Source organism: Eimeria necatrix, genomic scaffold, assembly GCF_000499385.1.
Source record: "Eimeria necatrix Houghton genomic scaffold, Enh_scaff96, whole genome shotgun sequence".
NCBI lineage: Eukaryota > Apicomplexa > Conoidasida > Eucoccidiorida > Eimeriidae > Eimeria > Eimeria necatrix.
In genome coordinates, this window is record NW_013654755.1 from 39317 (window position 1) to 64671 (window position 25355).

Sequence of the window (25355 nt, forward strand, 5' to 3'; positions counted from 1 at the left end):
AAAGCATGTGATGGGGGGCCCCCCCGAATCGAGCGAGACGGGGCCCCCTGGCTGCAGCTGAAACCACAAGTGTAAAATGCCGTAATGCCGAACGAGCTTGCCCGTAAACCATCTTTGTAATTTTGTTTCGTTCCCAAATCTAAATTGCTGTTCTTCTTCCTGCATCCACCTCTGCGTATCCTGTTGCCGCATGCACCTCAGCAGCGAGCAGGTCGGAGGGCCCACCAGCAGCATATGCTGATGGTGGCACTCAGCGTGATGCACAACACTCTTCCTTAAATTTAATGCTGCATGCATCTATGCGGCTGCAAGCCCTGCTTTCTCCGTTCTTATTTCCAGTATTGAGGCTAATCCATATCCGTTCCATTCCCCCGCCAATCGAAGCAGCAAGGCCCATACTCAAAAACCATCTGCGGGAGTCCTTGTGCTGTAAACCCATCAAGAAAGGACACTGCAGTTACCACTGCTTTCGCTTACTGGACGTGGTTGCTCCCATTAGCAACGCCCACAGCAGCGGCAGCGGCAGCAGCAGCAAGAGCAGAGGCCACGCAAAGCAGTGGGTGCGCAGGGAAACTCCTGTTTCCTTCCTCTCTGCTAGCTCGGGACGTGCAAAGGTCTTCGATCAGGCGCCCATAAGCGCAGCAGCAGCAGCGGTAGCGGCTGTTGCAGGTTCTCTCGGTACACTGCATCCTGTCTTCTGCCATTTCCTTCACACTACTTTCCACTGGGATCGCACGATGCCTCGCTCTGGCCTTGAAACTGCAGGGAGGGCAAGAGCAGCGGTATCAGCATCTGCCTGCCAAGAAGATTCAGCTGCTGGAGTCCCACCAGGAACAGCAGTAGCAAAAGAAGCCAAGAATGCCGATGCCGAGGGCTTACCAGATCTAGTGCAGCCATCCGCAGAGGCTGTGGCAGCAGCAGCATCACGGGCCGCTGCTGCCGTTGCAGCAGGGGTGACGCTGCAGCTCACACCTGCAGAGGAGGACTTATTTTCTCTTCTCAACAAGTGCATTGAAGAGCAACAATTAAATATCGGTAAATTCAAATGTTGCAGTCAGTCGTGGTTCTGCTCCTGCTGTTGCTGACACTGCAGCGCAGCTGCAGTTGCTGCTCCATGATTGATGATGCACATGTAAAGCTGTGACTGCCTTTCGGGCTAACACGACCGTTCTGCCCACTCTCACAGCTGTCGTTCATTGGAGCTGTTTGGAGCTCTGCAGCTGCCGCGCCTTTTTCTCGTGTTGCCGCATGAACCATTTTTGCCTTTGCCGCTATTTACTTTTCTTTGTGATGGGCGTTTTATCCTGCTTCATGAGGTAGGAAAGGCTTACACGCACCGGGGGTCGCTCTGAGTGTGAGCCTTCGTTTCTGCTGCTTCCTGCAGAGCTGAGAGCAGCAGGAGGTTGGGTTCGCGACAAGTTGTTGGGTTTTCCTTCCACTGATATAGACATTGCCATTGACACCACCTCGGGAGCTCGTTTTGCTGCAATCCTCAACCAGTGCGCTGCTGCTTCTCTTGCTACCGCTGCTAATGTTCTTTCTGATGGTCCTATTTTTGTCTTTTGAATCATTTGCATGCACTGTCATCTCTTGTACTTGGTTCCTGCCGGGCATTTGTGTCTTTGATTGCGTACATCTATCTTGTTTTCCCCATGTGATGTACTTGGTGCCTCTTCTTGTGGTCTGTTTTGCGTTGTCACAATATGTCTGTGGCTACTTTTTAGCCGTTTCTTGCGGTTGCTTTTGTCGCCTTGTCAGTTAGTGTCATATTTGTGGCTGTGGCTGTATCAAGCCCGTTGAGTCGCAGGCCACTAGCAGCTTGTGTATGTGCCTCCTCGTCAGATGTAGGCTCTTTCGCATGTGTCCCTAAGAAGAAGGAAGATGCTGTTCTTTAATAGGCCTACTGGCTCTTCTTCTCTCTGCTGTGTCTCTTTTGCTGTTTCGCACCAGGTGGCTCGTTTCTAAGGGCGAGCCCCCCCGTTGTTTTGGCATCATTTCGAAAAACGTGGCTCAGAGCAAACACCTGGAAACGGCGACTTTGCGTCTCCGCTGTTTCGCTCTAGACCTTGTCAATCTGCGCAGCGAAAGTTACTGCAACAGCAGCAGAATCCCCAGCAACACTGAGCTCGGGACTCCCCTCCAGGACGCGGAGAGGAGAGATTTTTGCTGCAATTCGCTATTCTACAATCTCAAGACACGGCGTGTAGAGGACTGGCTCGGGTCGGGCCTCAGGGACGTCCAGCTACGCATTCTTAGGGCGTCTTGCCCTGTACCAAGAGAGACCCTTGCAGAAGACCCTTTGAGGCTGCTACGCGGTATCCGGTTCGCTGCAACTCTCAGATTTAGTTTACAGAAGGACCTTGCGGTTGCAGCGGCAGATCCGCCAATCCACGAGTCGCTCAAGGCAAAGGTCGCCAAGGAAAGGGTTGGCATTGAGCTTAGGAAGATTTTCTCTATCGTGACAAAACGAAGCCAACAGGAGCTGGAGTCAGCAGCAGAAACAGAAGCTGCAACGACCGTAGCAGCAGAAATAAACGGACAGGAAAGAGGCGCTGGACTGGAGGCGCTGCTAGAGGGTCCGCTCAATGGCGCCGTGAGAGGTGTACTCCTCATGCAGCAACTGCAGGTTTGGGAGACAGTGACGTGCCTTCCTGAGGGCCACGAGGTATACAGACAGGAAAAGAGTCCCGAAGCCATGGAAAGCCATAGAGCTCGGGGGTCGCTGAAGGCTTTGGCTGAGCATCTCAAGGCATCGCAGAGCCCCGTGGACCCTGCAAAGGAGGCGTTCATGAATGGCCCTCTCGGGGCTTCCTGTCTTATTGCTCTGCGGCACATCCTTGCACGGCGTGTCTTGCTCGAGCAGCTTCAGCATAAGGACTTTGGAGCAGCATCGACAGAAATGACAAACCTGTATGAGTCCCTTTCGAAGGGCTTAGAGCTCAAAGAAGGAGGAGACAACCTCCGCCAACTGCTGTTTGCTGCTGTGCTGCATCCGGTCAGGGACTTTGTGGCTGTTTCTCCCAAGGTGACTCGCGCGCGGCCCCTAGCTGGAGACGTCGTTTCCTCCGCCTGGAAGTTACCTAATGCAGATGCTGCAGCAACAGAAGGCCTCATCAGCCACTCAGCCCTACTTCGCGTGGCAGCTGATGAAGAGGCAACCATGCGCCAGAAAGAACGCCAGCAGCATGAGCAGCAGGAACCGCAACAGCAACAGAGAGTACGGTTGGGCCTTCTAGTGCGCCAAGTTGGAGCTACTTGGCGCGAGGCCATTGCACTTGCTGCAGCAGAGGCACTGGGCTCCCTCATTCGCAAAGACACAGCAGCAGCGATTTCCGCTGCTGGCGCAGCTGTCACGGGAGGAGATACGTGCACAAGCTCAGATGCAGAAGTGGCAACGGGAAAGGAGACAGAAGCGCATCACGAGCTACACAGGAAGCGAGCATGCGGAGTGGAGAGCTCCCACGAGCACAAAAAGTTGTGTGGGCAGGAGGGCCACGCAGGACATCTTTGTTCAGAAGCAGCAGCAGCGCAGACAACACATGAAGACACGGCTCCTGAGGTTTGCTTGACAACCCTTGACTGCCTGCTAGTGGCGAGAGAGGAGGCAGCAAAAGAAACAGTGCGCCGCCTGGTTCACCTGAAACAGACTATTGAGGCGCTGGGCCTGCAAGATGCGTGGCAGCTGCAGCCACTGTGCAATGGAAAACAGGTACGCCATGGTGCCGCTGCATTTCTATTTCCAGGCATTTCTTGCTAGTCCTCATCTAGCCCTGCAACGTATGCTGTTTTGAAACGGACTACGGAACCATATGAAGAGCAGCCTTTTGAGCTTAAGAGAATATAATGGCAATTGAATTCAAGGCGAGGGGTTTCTACTATTCAAACAGTTATGGTTGCTGTTCTCCTTTCTGCTTATGCTATCTCGCACAGGTAGCCCATGCTCTTCCTGGCGCATCAGGTCGCGAGCTGGGGGCTGTCATGGATGAGCAAGTGAGCTTGGCTAATAATACCCAAAATAGGCCTTGAAGTGTAGGAAACCTCTGTCGACTTCCAAAAAGTTTGCGAATAGGGCTGCTCGATTCCTTCACAAGTGTACTCATCAAGCAGAGTACCATACTGGGCAGTGATGCAACAACTGTTTTTTTTCCGAGATGCCTCAGGGTTCTGTGAAGCTTAGATGTTAGTCATTTACGGGGTAAGTAAGATGTCAGGATTAAGGGTGTCTGGGTGTGGTTGTTGTGTTGCGTGTTGCAGCGCCTTTGGCAGCTGGCCAACCCCGGCAAGTCTGCAGAGCAGTGTCTGGAATACCTGCAAGAAAAATTCCCGCAGTTCCGAGAGAAGGTGCAGAGCAAGAGTGTTGTGGCGTAGCCTGTCGTTTGTATACCCCGGCCTTCCAGAGAGTTAATTGCCTGAGGATTCTCTTTTGTTTGACTGGATGGCCTCCGTTCCCTTTCTTGTCTCAAATGCGTGTTTGAGGCATTTAGAAGACTTCAGGGGTTCTGAGGGAGTCCTTTAAAGGCCCACAGAAGCAGATGCTCCTTGGGACCTCTGAAGGGCATGTGCTTGAGTATGTTTGCGAGGTAAAGGAGACACTTTTTGTGCCTTCTCGAGGCTCATCTCAGTGTAGTAGACTTCAAGCTAATGGGCAGCTGGTGGAATATTCATCAATGCGACGCCGCAAACGTTTCCCTGAATTTTTAGAGAGGTTTTGGCTGTCTTTGAACTGCTGCGACCTAGTCGCATATTGATGTCTTACAATGTGGAAGCACAAAGACAATGATAGGGCACTGTGGATAGTTCTTAACGCGAGCCCCAAGAAGCAGGGGGGCTGAGGTTAGGCGTTACGCTTTACGGCAACTTCCGGCCCCAAAAGCAACAGCTACTCACATCTTCAGCAGTTTAGTGGCTGAGCGAGAATTAATCGAGGGCCGAAAACACACCACAAGTGAGGGGTGCCAAGATTGAGGGGCGCAAGTACAGCGTCTAGGGGTCTAGTGTGGGTTTAAGCTAGGCCGTAGGTAACACGGAAAACCTTGTGGTGTAACAGAGCTGGTGGATACAGCCTACAGGCACTTCGTAGGCAGGCGGCCCCGCTACGTCGCCGCAACGTTGCACGTGCTCCGATGACTAAGAGGCAAGAGCGACTCAAGCGACGGTCTGCGTAGAATTTTAGTGCGCAGACGTAAGGCCTAGCCTGCAATTTGGTGTTAGGACCGAGCTCGTCTGGCATTGGTGTTAGCAGCGTGATCATGCTCTTACATGTAATCTGTTTTTTCTGGACCTGCTGCATTCGCCTGAGTCACCTTTTGGGGCAGGATTCAGCTTTTCCACTCTATTCTGCTTGAAAACAAGTGCCGGCGCCCCTAGTAGTGGCCAGTCTAGGCGTTTACTATTTAGCTCTCGCACCCAAGGCTTGTCGGCTGTAGAACAACGGGCCTGAGGCCCGCTGGCAGTGGACCACTGATTACCAAGGGAGCCCTACGGTACAAAAAGGCCACCTGCTGGTACCTCCTACCTCTGATACCTGTTAAACACTACCAAATTTTGTGAACGAGCTGCTGACCACTATTGAGAGCACCTGCTCCAGAACTCAAGGCACTAAGATTATTGAAAATCACGAGGGGCTTCCTCCACGCCTTTTATGTATTTAGTCTAAATACTAATGACTGCTCTTACTTCACATGCACCGTGCAACACTACCCTTTGTACTTGAAAGAAATTGGGATTCTCACGCGACTGCGCAAGGGCCGAGCCAGTATAGTAACACGGGGTCTTTGTCTGGGGGGAGCGACAGAGCAGCGGACAGTATACTTCCTCACCACAAAATTGATCTTTAAGGTTATCCTTGAATTTGCAGTTTACGGATTTTGACTCAAAGGATCCCCGTTGATGTCGCTCACAAACACAAGGGCCTCTCGATGCAATTAGGGCCCACACTGTTTAACCGATGGATCTACCCACGGATGTGCTCACCGTGTGGATCCCTTATTAGATTTCAGAAATTCTGGGATTCCAAGCTCCTAGACCTACGCAAGTAGAAGGTGGTCCTCATGGTGCTGCCCAGCCGATGGGGGGCTTCGTGGCCCTTCCGAGGTATCACTCTTTCGCCGGTAACTCAGGACTTCCGGGATCTTGTGAGCGTGAGAAGCTTTCAGATTCTTCATGCAAGGGGGAAGGGCACAGGAACTCGTCGAGGGGCTCGTTCTTCAGAGTCCAGCGGCGCTTCGGTCGGCAGTGCAGTGGACCCCAAAAGACGGGATAGTTGGACCTTTAATTCGGCAAGACGCTCTGCTGGCGCTGACTACAATGAGAGAGCTTCAGGAACTGGCAGGCATGCCCAGGCGCACGCTCGATTTCCCCGGCCTGACCTCGATGAAGCAGCGCTTAAAGCGGAACAGCAGAAGGCACAGGCGGCAGCGAACTGGCAGGTTATTACAACTCAGGAAATTGGACCAGGGGGCCCCATGTGCACGCGACGAATATGGCACTCATCTTCGGTAGCTAACCTTGGGATGCAGGATCATGAGTCTGCTGGTGAGCCATATGGTGCAGCGGCTTCCTGCACTTCTCCAGGGGAGCAGCTGGAGAGAATAAGGGAGCAAAGAAAGGCAGAGGCTCCCCCGCCACTGTGCATATATGATACCCTAATGGAAAACCAACCCGAGAGTCAGCGTGGCAACAGCGGATGGGAAAGGAGAAGCAGCTCTCCAGCGGATCCTGCGGCAATCCCAGCTTTCTTTACGGAAGGCCCCACTGATTGGAGGCTTGAAGTGAATGAGGATTTCGATGCTGACTGGGCGTGGCTATCAGGAGGACCCTGGGCAAGAGATTCAGCGGGTCCTTTGGGAGGTCTATCGGAGAGAATGGAAGACACGCGCATAAAGGTCTATGTGCCCGGTGTAGACCTGCCTAAGCCGATAGCCCTCCTCAACCGCCACCAGCTGCTTCAGACTCTACGAAAGCCTATAGAGGCTCTTGGTCCTCCCGGGCAGGAAGAAAATGGCCAGCAGGGCCCTCAGCATGGCCGCCTAACCCCAGCTGCGCCCGAAACAGACAGTAGCAAGATTCCCGGAGAAGCTACGGCGATGCCTGCCCTTCCACCTGAGGCTTATGAAGCCCTTGTAGAAAGAGCCAAGAGCATCCTGCCCTCGTTGAGTCGGCCACAGCTGCTCGAGTTGCTTGAGCTGCTGCAGCAGCACGCTCATACACTTCAGCAGCAGCGGCGCTCCCACTTGCTGGAGGCGCGCAAGTTTTGGCTTCAGGCTACGGCAGTTGCACCACTACAACAGCCGCAGCAACGTGAACTTGTTGTCGAAGGAGCAAAAAGAGCAGAAGCAGCAGCAGCTGCTGCAGCTAGAGGCATAAAGTCGATATACCAGCAGCAGCTTTTCGACCTCATATTCGATGCGATGCTTCCCCATTTGCCTGTAAGCTGCAGATTTAAGACAGCTAAGCGTCCAAGTGGCTCCTAGATTGCAACAATGCAGTATGGAGTCCTGTACCAGCCACGGTACTTTGTAGTGGTGCTCTTCTTTCAAAGAAGGTTCAAGGTCTGAAAGTCATTTCTGTATATTCGCCCTAACGGGGGTTTCAAGCGGCGTAAGGATAGCTTTAGAAATAATGCACATCCACAAAACACAAATGGATGAAAGTGTCTGTTTGTTCGTATGTTTGTTCGTATGACCAGCACATGCCACTGAAGGAGCTTGGAGACCTTGCGCAAGCTTTCGCCTCCTGTGCCCCTACGTGAGTGCTCATGGCCAAGCTAAGGGGGTGTGTTTGGGTATGTGGAGAGGGCTTCAGGGGACACACTAGACATTGAGCTTCACGGATAGAGATCAAGGCTAGGGGGAAATCTTTGCACAAGAAGGATCACCAGAGGCTCCGGAGACAACCCCTAGTGGAACACGCAACGATGGGTTCACCATAGGTGGCGATGACTTGCAGTTGTGTTTTGACCATCACAATGTGTGTAGCTCACAAGGCAAGCTGCTGTTCTCGGCGTTGTGGGTCCCTTCATGAGCTCAGGAAGGGCTTGGGCATGCTGCAGGTAATCGCGTTGCATGCAGTCGATAGAGCCTGCTCAGCCCGTCTGGGAATGCTGAGCGGATCAAAAAGTCGAGCTTCTGGAATAGAGGACGTCCAGGGCAGTGGCCAAGCACAAGGAATGCTAGCAGTACTGCGGCCGCTAGCTTTAGGCGTCCAGAGGCAGTGCGCCGTGGCGGCCCCACAGCGGCACGACAAGACTCAAGGATTTTTTGAAGAAGACCTGCCGGCAGCTTCAAGAACTGAAGGCACCCTGGCTGAGGCAGGAGACAGTCTTCCGGAGACTGGAGGGGGGCTTGGGTTTGCGAGCCGGCGGCTGCTGGAAGTCTTCCACGGCGACGTTGAAGCGCTTGCGGTAGGCCTTGTTGCCCAGTAAAGAACCCGAGGCCCTAGACTTCATGAACGCAGTGCACTGGGCATGGAGTCTTTGGCCCTGGCTTAGTATCGTTTGCAGTATTGTCGAGACTCCCTTTTGGTATTTTCACGTCTGAGAGGTTTCTAGTGCTCTGGCGTGTGCTGTTGCTTGCGCTGCTGCAGCTGCAGCTGCAGCCACTTTCAAGAGGTCATCTGTTGCAATTGCTGGTTTGCTGTTTGTTCGTTGGCTCTGGATCGTCAGCGGCACCGCTGGCAGTAGCCAGCCAGTGCATGGAATTGCTGTTAAGAGGCCCCTCAGGAGGTCCTGCGGCAGCAGGGATCCTACATCGCCAAAGTAGCCCCTGTAACCTCCAAGAAGCTCTTTGGATGCTCATCAGCTGCGCTTACCGAGAAAGCCGGGAAAGCCTTCCTAATTGGCTGCTCCCTGTTCTTAAGGGCATGCTGAGGCCATCATCTACAGCTGAGCTGAGCTCAAGCTCGCAGCTTGGTAGCTTTACTTGTGCGGATTTAGGCACTGGAGTGCCTTCAGAGGTTGTTCGTTGTTCTCAACCACTTACTCCCCCAGACAGCTCCTTTAAAACAATCGTGGCCGAAGACCAGCTGCAGTGCCTCCTTGCGGTCATGGAGGGATATCTGTCACCAGAAGGAGCGCCTGAAGCTCTCTTTGAAGCGTTGTCGCACACAAAGCAGGAGCCCCCCGCAGCGGCAGCAAGCGCCGCGGAGCAAAGCCTTCTCTCAGAAGGGACTCGTGTCGCAAGGAGATTTGAGGATTGGACTATCCAACTGAAGCTTTGCGATTGTCAGGGGGCCTCTACAGACTTACAGGCAGGCCAATTTGGTTACTTAGATGAAGGCGAAAACCCCAAGAGCCGATTGCATCCAGCAGAGATAAGCGCAGCAGGATTCTTTGCTGCAGTCGAGGCTCTTGCATGGGCCGCCTGTCGCTTTCTCCGTCAACAGCCGCAACAGCAGCAAGAACAGCAAGGGCAATGCATGCACAAGAGGATCGAGAGGATCCAAGGACTACTTTTTGCACTTAATGCACAGTTGGTGGACGCAGCAAGGCAACCGCTGATTTCCGCTTCTGCCCTAGTTCAAGGGGTCCATGCCCTGGCAGATGCAGGTGAACACTTGGTGAAGATAGCTGCAGGGGGCCCCAGTGCTCAACAGATTCTGTCGCGTGAAATATCTGTTGGTCTGCTGGCGGCAGGGGGCCCTCTGTTTATGGCGTCGAGTCGGTCGTTGCAGTGGGAATATCTCTCGATTCGTTCTTTAGAAGCTCTTCTAGAGGCATCTTGCTGCTGCATTGTCCGTTTAGTCGGAGCGTTTGAAGCATTCTCTCTGGCAGGTGACCTCGAGCAGCGGCAGCACGCCCACCATTTAGAAGCAGCAGCTGCCACTGCACTTGTCACCGGTGCAGCAGAATGCCTGCGAAAAACCCGCGAGAAGCTGAAAGCCCAGAACTCGTCTCAAACACAGGTTCGTCTCCAGGCCCAAAAGTGCCGCAGCGAAGCTCCATCAGCTGGCAATTGTTCCTGGAATTTTTTGCCTGGGAGATGCTTGTCCTACCCGCATAAGCTATCCAGGCTGTTACAGGCGCTTTGCACTGATCAATATTTACCACTTCGTGCCCTTAGTTCGATTCCTTTTGTTGGCTATTGCTGGCTTTGTGACGAAGGCGGATTGCTACGGTGCCCTTTCCCTGAGAGCACAGGGGAAGTGGCTACGGGCCCTAGGGGCTCTACTGCGAAGTAAGAAGGAGGGGAATTTTTCGGCAGAATATCCGAGCGAAGGGCGAGATGGCAGGAGCTGAGAAGATTTTGCCTCACTGTACGGAGCCCTGTAGGGATTTGAAAGGCTGCCTTGCCCCGTTTGTGTGCTACTGCAGGAGCTCTCGAAGAACAAACAGAAGGGCAGCCGGGCTTTTCACGAGTTGGACTGAATGTGAGTCAAATTTGTTTAAAAGGGACTGTCTTCGAGTCGCGAGAAGCACTGCGGCGGCTCAATACAACGGAGAGTGTAGCCCAGCAAGCCACAGTTATGTTCTATCCAGCAAGCCATAGCTACATCACATATACGGAACCGCGCAATATACGCAAAAAAGTGGTGGCAATGCAGTGCCACAGCAGCTGGTGTGCTGCCCTTCTGTTCTCTCTACGCGGCCGGTGTGCCTTTGCTTTTGCTGCTGCTGCAGATTTCTGAGGAAGCCGCAGAGGCAGCAATGTGTTTGGGTAAGTGGCCCCTGTAAACTGCTATTTCCAGTTGCGCCCCACTGGTGCTTGTTTTGACCCTTGAATCTTGAATTGCGGCAACGCGCTTCAGAAAGGCCGCATAAATATCTGCAGTCGCTTTGGTAAGCGTTTTTCTTTTCTGTGCGCTGCAGCCGCGTCGTGGGACTCCCTTAAAGCATCTAAAAAGATGCTGATTGCAGAAGCCCAAGGACCTGAGGACCTTGTAAATGTGTTGCATGGATTTCTGTCGTGCGCGGAGCCGCTAATCCACAAGAAAGTCGCAACTCCGAGGGCCGATGCAGCAGCAGCAAATAAAGTGGTAATAGCACAAGGCCTCGATCATATGTTAGACCAACTCTGTCGCTTGAGCTGGACGGAGTCGGACTTTGGAGTAGCAGAGCTGGCTCGGCAGCTGCTCCAGCTGCAGCACCATGCGAAGTCGACGGCTCCTCAGGGGGTTTTACATGAAATCATCAGAAGAGCGAACACAAAAAAACTGGGGCCTGCGCAGAATCTAGGTACTGGCCGCTGACCCTGTGATTTCCCAAAAACGTCGCGGAGACCCAAACCTTCCTTTTTGCGCGCATTTTGTATTTAGGAGCCTTGAGGGTCCTTGAATCCACATACATGCAGTGCGGAAGGCAAGATGCGGCGCAGTTCTACTTTTTGGTAGATACTTTCTTTTTTATGGGGTGGAATGCAATGCGTGCCCCCTTCCCAGTGTAAGGATTTGCCTTGATGTGTCTATACAGCTCCATTGTGAGGGTTCCAACTGCCCTTTTGTCCCAGCCGTGCACTGTGAGCAAGAGCCCTGCGCACATACCATGAGATTCCATAGCAATGTACTGCCTCATTCATATCCTAAAAGTGATACTGCCAGCATTCTACTTCTGAAGAGAGCAGTAAAAGTGATGCTAGGATGGTGGGCGCATTGTCCTACAGCAAATAGTCCAGCTCTAGCATTACGCGCCACGATTTGAGATGGGCTTACCTCTTTTGTCAACAAAAATTCTAGCCTTCGTTGCATACTGCTCCATCAAACGCCGCAGCGCAAGCGGTTTTACACCAACCCCAAGCCTGCACAAACCGCGAAGCCGTACATACTTCCAGTAACAACGCAGCAACCGAGCTGCCAGCAACTGATGCTGAGCACTCTTGCACAGAAGAGCAGCCCCAAATGTTAAGTGCTCCGCATTCACCTTATCATAAGGTCCGGCCATTCTGGGTCAAAATAGGCTTTCACCCCTCTTCCGTCAAGCACCAGCTGCGTTGCAACTCCTCTTTCTCGCTGCTGCAGCATGGATACAATAGCAGCAGCAGCGGGCTCCCCCACCTCTCGCGCAGTGGCGGAAAAAAAAACGAGACATTTTTCGGGCCTATTGGGCACATGGTGGTGGTACATAGACACCCCCGGGCGCCCCAGTGGCCTGCACACAAATCTCAGCTCTGGCGCACAGCCCAAGCGTTAGTGGCTTCCCCAGCATTTTGGAAAACCTGCAGCAGCTGCAGCAGTCGCTGCTTGTGAAGGCTATCTCAACTTTCCTTCTTCTGAGAACAGCTCTGAGGGGTAACGCACCTTCGTAGGGCTCCCTCAGCGGCAAGCACTGCAACCGTTTCAGGCATCTTGAGCGTCATACTTCCTTTCTTCGGTATCTCCTCCGTATCCAGCCTCTGAAGCCGAACATTACTCTGTGCTTCTAGATCGGCCTCTCCCCTGTAGAAAGCCCCGTACCCATAGCTCCCACTCACACCAAAGAAGCGGCGCTGGCCTTGCAACCCCGTCAGATACCCAGGGGGGCAAATTCGGCGGGACGAAACCCTATGAAGAGGCAGCTGCTCAGAACCATTTGGACCCGCACTCAACCCAACAGGCACTACAGCCGCTGTAGCTCTTGAACCAGCCTGAAGGGGACCACACTGGGAACTGGCGAGGCGAGGGAAAGCGCCACAAGAGCCCCTCACAGAAGCCATAAGCGGTCTCCAGTGGAAGTGCGCAGTGCAAAAAGACCACTGCATTTTCTTGAGTAGAGCTCAAAGCGCTTGGAGCCAAGGAGGGCCTTCAGGCGGGCCCCTCTGGGGGGGGCCCCTAGAAGCTCGGCACTTAGGTGGAACACTAATAAGCCTTGCTGGTCCTCATAAATTTTATTGAAGCTAGAATACGTCGCGTGAAGGGCTTAGCATTTCTCTCTATACATATGGCGTTTGCCTGTCACTCAAGCATGCGGTTCTGTAATGTAGCCAGTCTCTGGCAGCCCCAAACGTTGATCACAGCCGTCTAATCTTAAAATTGAAAGAAATAAAAATTATAATTTGTTGTTCGCGTATATTTTATATGTGCTATCAATAAGTTTAAGGCGATATGCAGGAAGGCGTTTTGCAGAACTACCCTGCTGGCGGTGCTACGCATTTGCTGTATAAGCATCTGCAGTTATTACTACGTCAGATTATTGATGGTGAGGGGTAATATGGATGTGCCCCCTATTCACATAAACAGCTTCTCGCTGTTTTGGGTGACCAAGTAAGTTTTCAAGGCCTTTTCAAGCCATGCCACCGCCTATTCACCCCAGGGTAAGAAAGTGCTTGGCCTGTGATGCACTGCTGGGCCCTACACTGAAGCACGAACGTCTCCAGGAGAAGAGACTATAACAGTTTCAAGACGACTCAACTATGTAGGTGTAGTTGCCTCCTCATGATGAAGAGCTCTGTGGATGTTTTGTCTACCCGGTATCTACTACAAAGCCAGGGCTTGTGGCTGGCAGAGACCTTCTGGCAGGCAAAAGCACAACGAATCTTGCCAAATCTGTCAAGGCGACGAGTATTTGGCATTTGTTGGAAAAACACAGAATTTCCATCTCTCCCACACGAGTAGCTTGCTTTTGCCCTTGTTCGAGACTAACTGAATCTTTTCGTGGTGCGGCGTAGCTGGCCAGTTTAGCGCTACAGCTGGGAGCAGGCGGAGTTTCGCTAAAACTGTATAGGGCAAAAGATGTTAGTGATCTATTGGATGTTTAGGCTAACGGCGGATGCAGCCAATGAAACTGGAACGGCGGGACTTACGAGTGCCTAAGCTACACCAACATGTGTATGTATGCCTTAAATAGATATCTAAATGTTTGAGAGGTTAGCACCTTATTCTGCCTGGACTATAGGCAGAAGGGAATGGAATTAGGTTTGCAGTGGATGAGTGAGAAATTCCTAGGAGGCTTTGGAATGTCTGTTTCTTCGAGTAGTGCGCGCCAGCCAATGCTTTTTTTGTGGGTCATGGAGTGCTGCGCTATTGGCCCAGCTTTGCACTAAGCGTGAAACACTGTATGAAGTGCGCGCGGACAAGGTTCGTGACCGCTGTCATAGGCACCCTCTCCGGCTAGTAGAACATGGGTACGATGTTTGTGTCTTCAGTGTTTAGGAGAGTTGAAATCATTAAAGTTAACGCTTATCGTCGAGGCGGAGAGCTTGAGTTTCTTGAACGCGCGTTCCTGATCGAAACATATGATGCCGTCTTTCTCCTATTTTGTGCCCTTGTAAGTTGCGAATGATAATTACGAGAAATTGCTACCTTCAGTAACGACGTCCATGGGTTGCACACTTGATCACGGTTATCACGCACAGGAGCGCGCTTGGAGCTTTATGTCTCGATATGTTCTTCAACTAAATATGCGCTCTAAAATGCAGCATACATGACACAGAGGAAATACGATTTGCAGGGTGCGCGTCTACAGCGGTCTCGAAGTACTTTTACGAATTTGAGGGCAATTTTAGTGTGTGCAAATATATGAACGAATACGTATACGTATTAATGTAGCTTATAATTTGGCATAATTTTCAAGGGAGTCTTTTGTGAAATTTATCTGGGATTCGGTATGCACAGGGCTACAGACCCAGCATTTAGCACAATGCGTCAGTATAGCCTGCGCATCGCAGGGACCGCAGTTAATTCCCCAGTTCTGCATCCATGGTACCAGGTCATACACAATTTTCGTTTTCATTCTATCCTGGGCTTCAGGGTGATTTCTCTTTTTAATGTAATTCGTATTTTTAGTTGTTATTCCAAACCAATTTGGCTGGGGCAAAGCGCTTCAGCTGTGTAGATCCTGTTCCAGAGCAAGAATGCATCAAAATATTTCCCACGGACGCCGTCGCTGTTCTCCTTCGCTTTCTGCTCCAAAACCATGTCCTGAAAATGCTTTCGTCTAAAGCACTTGAACTGCAGTTCAAGCATGACTTCAGCTGTGTCAGTTTATTCCACGAGAGTTCATGAGTAATTTAAACTGCCAGTTGAGGACGCGCGAAGCAGACGTTGTGTTTCCAACAAGCAGCAATAGAAGGCGCGTAATTTTATGTGGCGTCACAAGAGCTCAATTGTATTCCATGCTTCATGAGGGTCGGGTGGATAATAGACACTTTCTAGTGCTACAGCCAGGCGAACCTGCTCAGAGGCTTTTATACTAAATGAGAAATGCCAAAAAAATCGCCAAGACATGATGAATACTTTGCACACTGGCTCTTTCACGTTATCTCTGCATATTGAATTAGGTCATGCATATCGTGGCGTCTGGTACTTGGCAAGCAAAGACCGCCATTGAGGTATGAGAGTTGTCTGCCAGCAAGTTACATCATTAGCCTTTGCAGTGGGCTTCTTGCCTTAACTTTCAGGGGATGCTTGGCTCTGAAGAGCTAGCTACATTTACGTTCTGCTGTTCCAATTGCTGTACTTTATCACAATCTGGAAGCTAACCAACACAGCCTACTGCCACGTTGTCACAGTGCTTACTGTAGCATGAAACGACGCGGCAAGCCTACTTTATTCCGGCAGGCTTCTCCCGCTTGTTCGCTTTTGCTAATTCTTATCAAAGGACAAGTGAAGTCTGTGCCTTTAAGCTGCGTTCTTGCAATCAAAGGGTCCTCTGAAACACCGTGTCAGCGTCCATAGATTCCTTGATTCTGCAAGAGTGCCACGTTCACCGTATCTTCCATCAAATTTGTAAAGCTGAGCACTTTTCAAATGTGATTCAAAGCACCGCATATGTGGCGAGCATTTGACCTTGCAGTATTAACAGTCATTTCAACGCTTAGTTGTGAGCATTCATTTTTTACATAGTGCAGTGAGGTCTCCAGTCGTCTGGCCAGTTGGAAGACCCTTTGCGGGCAATACTGGGTTGTCCAACCCACCAAAGCCTCCAAATCCAGAGAAAGTACTGCATTTTCAAGCTACAATGAGACAAAGGCGAGCAATGTCTCACAGACAGTCAGCATACGCTAGAAGCTCGTTGTGCCTTTCTCTTTAGTGGTCTCTTTTCACACAGCCGCACCAGTAATCCCAAAATTTGATCAGTCTCAAATCGGCTGAACCGGCGTCGTACAGGATGCCAAACCCACAAAAGGGCTGCATTATGAAACTTCAGAATAAAGCTTCCTAGTTTCCCTGGGTTTAAGATTTGGGCACATGCGAAAATGGGCAAGGACAGCGCTGGTCCGTAGGGAGACAAACACTCAATTTGCAGCTTTTCCGCTGAACTGAAGCGGAAAACAAGCAGCGGTAGCCCTAATGGCAGCCGAAGCTCATGTTATCACATTGTTTCATGCTACACGCGGAGTGTAGTTCTCTACGAAGCTTCTGCCACAGGCTTCAAAAGCATGAATTCCAGCTCGCTGTGAAGCATTTATTTTCATTGTGCAGCCACGCGCCATCTACAGAGGAGACTGCGCTTTTGCAACGGAACTCTCTGATGTCGTTTTTCTTGTTTAAGCTGCAAGAGTGGTGCACGCGCGTGAATGCAAAGAGCAGAATGATATATTTGCCTCTATGCGAGGCAGTGGCCATGAACAGTGCAAGTCAAAATCGATAAATTTCACGAAGAAACCTTGCGAAGCCGTTCCCCTTCAGGTGGCACTGACGCTTTCCTCTTCCTACCTGCGTTTACACCTCGTTTTAGAGTGGTATCGTCCAGCTGAACAAACTGAAGAGCACTAAATTCCTGACTCCACCCGCTTGCAGAAAGGATGAAAGAAGCGGCATGTTGCGCAAAACCCACTAAGCAAAGGACGCGGTTCTCCCAAGCAAGCTCTTCTCTGCTTTTCGATCCGCTTTCTCTTTGAACTTCGAGCTTCAGAAGAAGTATTGGAAGATCTAAATGCTCTCAGTGTGAGCAGGCGCGGGACGTACTGCAGAATAGTAGCACGTTGAGAAATGATTACAAATTTTGGCGGGGAAGGCACAGATTCAATTCCCCAGATCGTGCCATGAATGCTATTTGTTTATTTGCCACTACAGCGTGAAGTACTTCCGCTCTCGCCAGCAAGTGAGCTAATGATATGCAAACATATGCAGAAAGGCTTGCCTGTCATGCGCAGCACGATCTGTCCTTGCACAGGGTCTCCAGAAGAAGAGGTGATCTCAAATGTATGCGCCCTTTCACTCAGTGCTGTACATGCAGCAACTCAGGACAAGCATGACATTCCGAAGATACAAAATGAGCTTACGCCGGTCGCCATGCATCACGGTGAGCTATGCACTCGGCAAAATGGAGGGATTGAATGAATGAGGGAAAACTAATGCTAGGAAACAGTCAAAAGCAGCTCGCCCTACATTGATTGCTTGGTTGCCCGGTGGTTGCATCAAGAACACAGGATTCCAATTTCTGTGCAAATTCTTTTAAGGCCTGGGGAAGGCACAACATAAGTGCCGAACCGTTGAGATTGGGAATACAAGAAGCTGAGGAAAAGGAGGAAATAGAAACAGCGCAATGACAGAGGTGCCGATGTCATTTACGTCGTGATGTTCCACTGAAAGGAACGTACCGGCAAGCTCGGCCAGCCCTTTTTTGAACGCTGCACAAAGAAACATGCAAGCAAACATGAGGAGCCACTAATGGAACATGCCGCTCCACATTTTAGTGAGGTCTCTAGGCAGTGGGAAACCTGTATACGGTCATCTCACCTCTTCGGCAACGGCAAAACTAAAAAGGGAGCCCTGCATTACTGTTTTGAATTGTTCTGAGGTATCACATTGCAAAACAGCTGCGGCGCCATATTTATCTTGCTTGCTTTTAAAGGCCATTTTCCCTTTAACCAGGCAGCCGGTGCACCGTTTTTCTCTAATTTCAGAGTCTACATTGAAAGATACTGATAATCCATCGGCCAAAAAGCTTCGAAATAGATCGCTGCACCGAGAACAGCGGCATGCTTCGCAGATATTTCAGTCGAAAAATGTTGAAAAAGGGATCTCAGAATTTTCAGCAGCTTGTACAGGAATATTAGTTGTTTACAGATTACGTGCGGCCTCTGCTATTTAAAAAGCTCACTTCGCCGTTCTAAGGTAGATTCGTCAGACAACTTTTGAACATACATCATGACTTCGTTCAAGACAGATTTTGTCTGCAAGCCAACGCAAGTCAGTCACCATTCCACTGAACGGTTTGGGCGCCTACTCTGGATATAAAGTGCGGATAAGCAAAGATACGTGTCCAGCATCCCTGATTACGAGAAAACAGTATGAAAGGACACAGAACCAAGTTGCAACCATGCAACAGACGCACCCATTCATCGCTTAGCTGTGGAAATTCCCAGCGCAGTGGACCAGGCGACGGGGCCTCCTCACTATTCTCATGACTGTTACGGTTCTTACGAAGAATTGAAGTGGAAGCGCTCCGCGCATTTGAAAGGGCTTTTTGCCTTGGACGTTTCAACCTTCCTGGGCTTTGATCGGCCTCACCACTTTCTCCCTCTGCCACATGCTCGCTTCTACCTTCCTGCTCATTTCCATATGTGCCCTGAGGCCCATCGCAAAAGTTTTCTTCACTTGGTAGCAATGAAACTTGTCCTTCTGTTGCATGCCGGCTTCCTGCGCTTTTTTCACAACTATGGCTGCCTTGGGTTGCACCGTGACACGCGTCATCATTTGTGAGTAATTCATCTACTGCCGGTGTTTGAAGTCCATCTCCTACGCTCTCTTCAGTGCCAGTGCCGCTCTGGCCTTGATAACTGCACGCCTCTTCATGTAGCAGCAAATCAGCTGCGTGATTCCCAGCCTGTGGAAATATGAAAGGCATGTTGAAGTCTGCAGGTTGCAAGCGCTAGCGAAAGGGTGAACGCAAAAGCCCACAGCAAGCCCGCTCATTCGCAAGACGCAAACTTGCATGCTCAGAGAATAAAAGGAATGGAACAGCAGCTAGCTGTCAAATACGGATAGTCGTCTCCTTTGTTATTCAAGAGGCTGCCAGGGATGGACTACCATCGAGGGGCGCTCGTTGCAAAAGCCTTACTTGGTCGGAGGGCATCCTAGGCCAAGCCTTTAAGTGGTTCTGAGTCGTAATGTGTAGGGCGCAGCGAGTAATGAGGAAAACCATGGCTCCTAGGTGCAGCAGGAAAGGCGACAGGCGAAAAATGATATTCAGTGTTCTTGGCCTTCGCTGATTCCTTCGGGCGCCGCGCACCGTACCAAGATCTGGCACGACAGAGCCAAAAGAGTAGCTAGCCGAACCATCGAAATTCTCAAAGGGCATGCCTGAGATCGTGCCTGTCGTCATTTTGAAGCAACCAGGTTGGCCCACCAGCCCACTGGAGATGCTCCCACACAGGATGACTTTAAGTGAAATGTTGCACGTGTGAGGGCAGCAAAAAGCTAAAAAAGGCAATGAATAATTAATTTGAGCACAATTATTCAAGGACGCGAGGTGGCACTTGCTGGAGCAGACGAACTTGGGGTTATTAGAACCTTTTTGAGTCGTCGATGCGCAGTGGGTACAGCAGGTTTCTAACTTGAATGGAACTTGACACAATCCAACCCATATATTACTAGATAAGCCACAGAATATTGTGGTTTCTTTTGAGAGGTTTGGTTTTGGATGTTACTGCGAGCCAGTGGATGGAATGTTAGTGCCTTCCAGAATATATCTGCCTGAGTTGTGAGAGCGGGTCGTTCTACAGCATGTTTGAGCACTTCGTGCAAACTACTCAGAGTTACCGATATTTTAAAGTTGTTTAGATTCTACTATCTCCAAACAAAAAGCCCGCTAAATGAGTTTTTGTACCCTACGAGCTCATGAATGGATGATTGATTTCGGGACGTTGCAAGGCAACGTGAACCTATTCTTCGAGCGCTCATTTTTGAACTCTGGCTGTTCACCTCGTGAATATCCGTTGTTATTTTCTCTTCTTGCTCGGCTTATGCTCGCCAAAGAAGATTTTTTTTTAAGATTAAAAACGCCTCTCAGGATGCCAACTGAGTGTTCCCAAGCGCACCGTGGGTCTAATGCGCATCGCTCTCATCGTGTTTTGTAACTTCCTTGCCCATGAACTAGGTGAGCCTCTAACGAATTCTCTGCCTTCGATACATATCTCATACAACAGAATTGAAAAATCAATGATCAGTCATCCCTCAAACCTGTCAGTCGAACCTTCTAAAAATGCCGAGAATCAAAATCCTTACTCTCTTGAGCCGGTTTGGTCAGTGACTAGTTCCAGAACCGGCGCCACCGCCAGCTCCACGGTTAGGATAGAAACAAATACTCCTAGTCTACACATGCTATATCGCGTATAAATTGCCTTGGCTTGTTACTAGTATTAAGTTTTCTGTGTGATTTCGGCGTGCTAATCTCTAGAGGTCACCAGTAAGCTCCATTGTACTGCCTGCGCACTGCAGTGGGCCCTTCTAGATACAGGTACTGCAGTTCAAGCACCGTAAGGCTGCTGTGAGTTTTGCGGACCATAAAACTCAGAAATACATTGATATAGCGAAGATTTTGTCTCGCTCCCAATTGTTCTCCTAAAGCGATGTCTAGCGTAAGGTTGCTTTGTTCAAAGACGCGTCCAGTCACGGTGCATGATCTCCAGGCGCTGCGGGACAAGCGTCCCACCGATGAGTTTTCGCTTCGACTGAAACTATGACTGTTTTTCCTTCGACTGAAACTATGACTGTTTTTCCCTCGACTGAAACTATGACTAGAAACAAATTCTAGAGCTTTATTCTAATACGCTGCTCTTAACAAGGAATGAAATCATTGGTGAAACGCCAGAATGCCACCTTCTAAGCAGGCTTGAACGCAGCGAACAAGCTTGCTGCATTCAAACCTGAAGAGGAAGCTTTCCTCATCCGAACTGTAATTTAGGTACGGAGAAAGAAGACCAGGCTGCAGCATGCACTTTCGGTGTGACTATCACTCGGCGGATGGTAGAACGATGAAATGGCGTCTTTAGTGCTCGGCGACAGCAAAATCGTTGTTCGCATCAATATCGAAAACAAAGATTTCGCCAGAAATGAGTACTACAGGGGAGCGACGGTAACGAAGTCTGCAACCTGCCAGTAATTTGATGGTATCAGACTTTGTAACTTTACTAGCTGGAAGAAGTAAGTTATCCTGCCGAGAGATTTTCCAAGTGTCTGGATTGAACCGTGGCCAGCTATGGCTCAAGGACAGCTCGGTGGCCGAGTGCTGACTGTTTGTTCCTAACACCTCAAAAAGAATAACCAGTGGCAAAGAAGGTTCGACGCCTTCCGGCTAAGTGGTCTTGAGGTCAGGCATTGGACGCAGAGCTCGAAGTGTCCCTTGGTACAGGCGCGCATGCCGTGCACCTAGTAATGCTTGCTCAGAGAAATCGTGGTCTATCGTGCCCTTTGTAGCCTGCAGCTGCAAGGCTATGCTTTAAGTAGACCAAATATGTAAGGAAGCTTACGAACGACAGCAAGGCAGGAAAATAGGTTACACACAATAGACACAAACATGAGTGGGCGAACTTGAACAGAATGCAAGCTCGGCTGCTGTGTAACTCTAGCTGCTAGGTGTCTACAGTTGAGCGCTTGAGATAGGCTGCAGCATAAGCAGGGAGGTGGTGTGTGAGAGAACTGATCAAGAGCACAGACCAAACGTCGAATGGGACGACTTGCAGGAAAATTCAATTTTGGATGGCAGTGAAGGCAACGTGTCGTAGATTAGGCCATTGACAAGCTGGACAATTTAGCTACTTCAGCAGTATTTGAACACTTGAGGACCCCTACAAGACTTCAGGGCAGCGTCCAGCAAGAGGTGTGAGCACTGGCCGCTCCCAGCTAGAGCAGTAACGCCCTCTATTGCTCGGCTTGTCGTTGGGCTAATTTATGATACAGTGCCTTCACTGTCATCCACAATTGAATTTCCAGTGACGATGGCCAGGGGGAGATCTGTTCAGTAGTGCAGAGGGGAAATCAGCACTTTGTTGATTCTCAGTCTTTTGCTGGCTGCACGAGTAGAGCAGGTTCCTCACGGAATTGAAACTCGAATGAGCTGCAGCGACGACAACCAGCAACATAATAGCAGATTCACTCGCTCAAGGGATTCAAGGAAGGTCTGCAACCCATATGTAGTCAAGGTGACCGCAGCGCACGCAGAGCACGTCCCAGATAATCCCGTGACCTGCAAGCAATTAATCTCAGCAGTGACGGATTACCAGGATGAGGCAGACAAGTTTGCAGTGAGCTAAGCCTAAATTTGCTACTACATGTCTCTCCTGTTTTGCCTGCATATGTTTACTCCGACCATTGCTCACTGAAGGCAGCGCATTGTACTGCTGCATACCAGCCCCAAACCATCGAGCCAACTGCAGAGCCCACTAGACCTTACTGACCGAGAAGAGAAGCTCTTCGCCTGTTAACTGCTTGTACTTATTATGTAGGATTATACAACAGTAGAAGAACTGTATGCGTGGCTTTGGAAACCCGAACCCGTGAGTACGTGCAGAAGACAGTAGGTCCCTTTGCCCGAAGGCCAAATCCCCCCATGTATTAATGACTTCTATTTGTTACGTCAATATACACACTCTAAACATTATTATAAGGGCTATATGTCGCCTACATCGCAGCGCTACGCACTACAGCTGAACCGGCTACACCCTGCAGTGATTGTCCACCGTCTTCATGGTCTTCAACAACACGAGCCCCAAATTAAGGGCATTTTATAGATTAAATGAGTCTGGCTTTGTACGAACTGCTGATTGGAATGCTTTCTCTCCTGTTGGATGGGGTGTGGGGAAGAGTTTTACTCTGGCCGCTTTTGGGGTTGTGAATTTCGACATAGGCTCAACCCTGTTTACGCGTATGATTCTGGCCTTGTCCACGGCAACGGCTTTTTTTCATAGTTATAACTATAATACCCCTTTTCTTCCATAAACTGCAAGCGGGCCTATTGCGAGCCTCGCATGCAGGCACTTCCACACTTGGGGTCACACAACGATCAACTCGTCGCTCCGTGTGGAGCTGTCAAGGGAGCGTTGACGACGAAACCTCCCTTTTCTACAGATGTTTTGCCAGCCACAGCTCAATTCAAGTAATCAGTAAAAGATATGCAAACGTTGGACTTCATGGTGCTTTAGAACCAATAGAATCAATAAAAGCCTAGCGCCAATCACAGCTCTCTGCGATCGCCTTGAGGATGGGGCTGGCTCCCGTTGCGTCATAATTTCCCTAAAGCCTTTCATCTTCTACTGGGCCTCAATAGGACTGGCCCCAAAGGATGCGAATAACTATTGCGTGTTCATTCGCATGCATGTATCCCGATTGTTTGAGCATATTCAGAAAGGCTCAAAAGGGCAATGTCCTCAAGTTTTTCGTCCTTCAGTGAGCCACTTGCAGATCCCTTGGGTACAAACTGTGCACCCTAAAATGTAGCAGCAAAGCCCCTAAATTAAGCCTTTAAGCTTGATCCCCACTGATTCTATCTTTTACCTAGAATTCAGCACCGCACACCCTCCTGCAGGCGTAGGCAGCTAAAAGTGTTGCGGACCGTGGTACAGGAGGCAGGCACTGCCTTGCTAGAGCCACTAGCCGTCGCGCTGTCGGCTACCGGGGCGCTATTAATTTGAGGTTAGCGGCCAGCATCTCCCAATGCATTATCTTCGCTTTGACCCCGACTTTTACAGGTGCTGCATTCAGTGTTTTATTAGGCCCTGTGATGTACAAATATAGAGTTATAGGGTTTAAGCCGTTGTTCGAATGAACTAAACTTGAACAACAGTTTAAATTCTGCGTTGCTGGAGGCATTATCCCCACTTCTGCCCACATTCAACGACGCTGCATCCAGTAGTTTTCGCAGCCTTGCGGTGCCTCTGACAAATACACTTCGACCAGATCCGGAATTCCTGAAGTAGTATATGTAACAAGGTGCTATGCTGGGGCGAAAGGTCATCTAAGAGAATGCAGAATATAAAACCTCCATCGACAGAAACCAGTCCATGAGCATCACACTACAACAATTTGCTCGGTAATGTGATGTTGGGTGAAGTCCTAACTAGCTGCAAGCTGTCCAGTGCCTATACACGGAGCAGACCAGCCTTCGAGCAGCACCCAACGGCATATGTGACAATGAACGATCCTGTATTTACTGATGGCCTAAAAATGCCTTTTTCTGATGCATTTAGGCTTTTGTTCTTTTTTTATGATTAGCGAGAACTTTCAGAGAATGTATTGCGCAGTTGTCATAAGTAGCGCTGCTTCGGAGGCTGCTTCTGTTCTCCCACAACTACTACTCTTCATCTGGTAGCATTATCGTGTAGCAGCAAAACAGTAGCTAAAGATAAACGAAAAGCTGCGTGTTCCTGCCAGCCTGCATTTGCCGTTAGAAGCGTCTGAGCACCACAGGACTGTGACCCTAGTTTTCAGAAAGGTTCCCAGCAATAATGATGCATGTGGTTAGAACGTAAGATCACCAAAACAGATACTTCTGGCCGCCTGTCTTTCTCGCATGTAGGCCTTGGTTACTATCATTAGGCCTGATCGATCGCATGCACTAGCTAATAGCACCTACGCTGTGAAACGGCCTGGTTTAACTGAATTGGAACTTGCCACGGGCTCTAATTGGCAAATCCGAGTCATGAGACCCTCTTATTCTCTTACTTCTGGCGCACGAGGAAGAAGGAAAGCTGGCACTGGCACTATGAGACGGCTCAGGGATCGAAGGAGAGTGCTGGCAAGCGTAGGGCAGTCAATGTTTATGGGAAACAAGGGCATGAGCCAGTGCCCCATTCCGATTCAAAATATGCACATGATGCGGGCCGGTAGAAGAGTCCATCTTTTGGTCAATGGCTCTCTTGCACTATCAGCACATCGATATGAGCACAAACTGCTCTTTGGTACGGCACAAAGTGTTTCGTGTTTTTGAGTGACAGATCGACTGTTGTTAGTGCGCTGGGGCAAGTCGAAAATGCCTCCAGCTCCCGTGTTACGCTGGGTTGTTATAAAATTATCCCCTCGATCTTTCTTCTCTAGGTGGGACGCAATCATTCTTGCACCTCCCCCGTCCCACCAGTGCTGAATATGTCGTGTCTAAAGCCCCATATAGCCTCCAAAATGATTTAGCGCTGCGATGCTCATTTTCGCATAACAATTTGCCCCTTTTCTGCGTATACGACACAGAGTGCAGTTACCATCGGGTGCCATCTAGGTGGCTAGACGCGGGAGCGTGGAGTATTACTCAAACCCAACACGGAAGGGTGCGGATTTGCGAAGAAAGAGCGCTGTTGAAGAAGTAACAGTAGATGAGCTGCATACGTAAAGACGCTTGTGCGTAGACTTGAGGCTTGCATAATGTATCATTAAGCGGGATGCCGATGCTCAGACAAACCCAGCCCAGTGCCACATGGGCTGTCTTCAGGAGCTGAACTTCTCCAGCCTGACGGAGTGCGCTTCATTCTTAAAATTGCATAATTTATGCAGTGAAGCCCATGAGCCACTAAAAT

At 50.2% G+C, this 25355-nt stretch overlaps 3 protein-coding genes across 3 annotated transcripts; 2 read left to right on the forward strand and 1 right to left on the reverse strand.

Annotated features, from left to right (window-relative positions):
* Positions 1–737: 737 nt before the first annotated feature.
* On the forward strand, positions 738–4368 carry ENH_00084720 (tRNA nucleotidyltransferase, putative; the record flags this gene model as incomplete). Its single annotated transcript, XM_013583510.1, has 5 exons — positions 738–1035; positions 1385–1499; positions 1951–3709; positions 3931–3990; positions 4255–4368. 5 exons carry the CDS (start codon positions 738–740, stop codon positions 4366–4368), a joined length of 2346 nt encoding a protein of 781 aa, XP_013438964.1.
* A 1682-nt stretch (positions 4369–6050) lies between these two features.
* ENH_00084730 (hypothetical protein, conserved) lies at positions 6051–11184 on the forward strand (the record flags this gene model as incomplete). The annotated part of the gene is made up of 8 exons (XM_013583511.1): positions 6051–7427; positions 7688–7746; positions 8029–8401; positions 8584–9900; positions 10100–10172; positions 10310–10365; positions 10616–10652; positions 10805–11184. 8 exons carry the CDS (start codon positions 6051–6053, stop codon positions 11182–11184), a joined length of 3672 nt encoding a protein of 1223 aa, XP_013438965.1.
* A 127-nt stretch (positions 11185–11311) lies between these two features.
* ENH_00084740 (hypothetical protein, conserved) lies at positions 11312–12668 on the reverse strand (the record flags this gene model as incomplete). Its single annotated transcript, XM_013583512.1, has 4 exons — positions 11312–11463; positions 11644–11729; positions 11852–12079; positions 12229–12668. 4 exons carry the CDS (start codon positions 12666–12668, stop codon positions 11312–11314), a joined length of 906 nt encoding a protein of 301 aa, XP_013438966.1.
* Positions 12669–25355: the final 12687 nt, after the last annotated feature.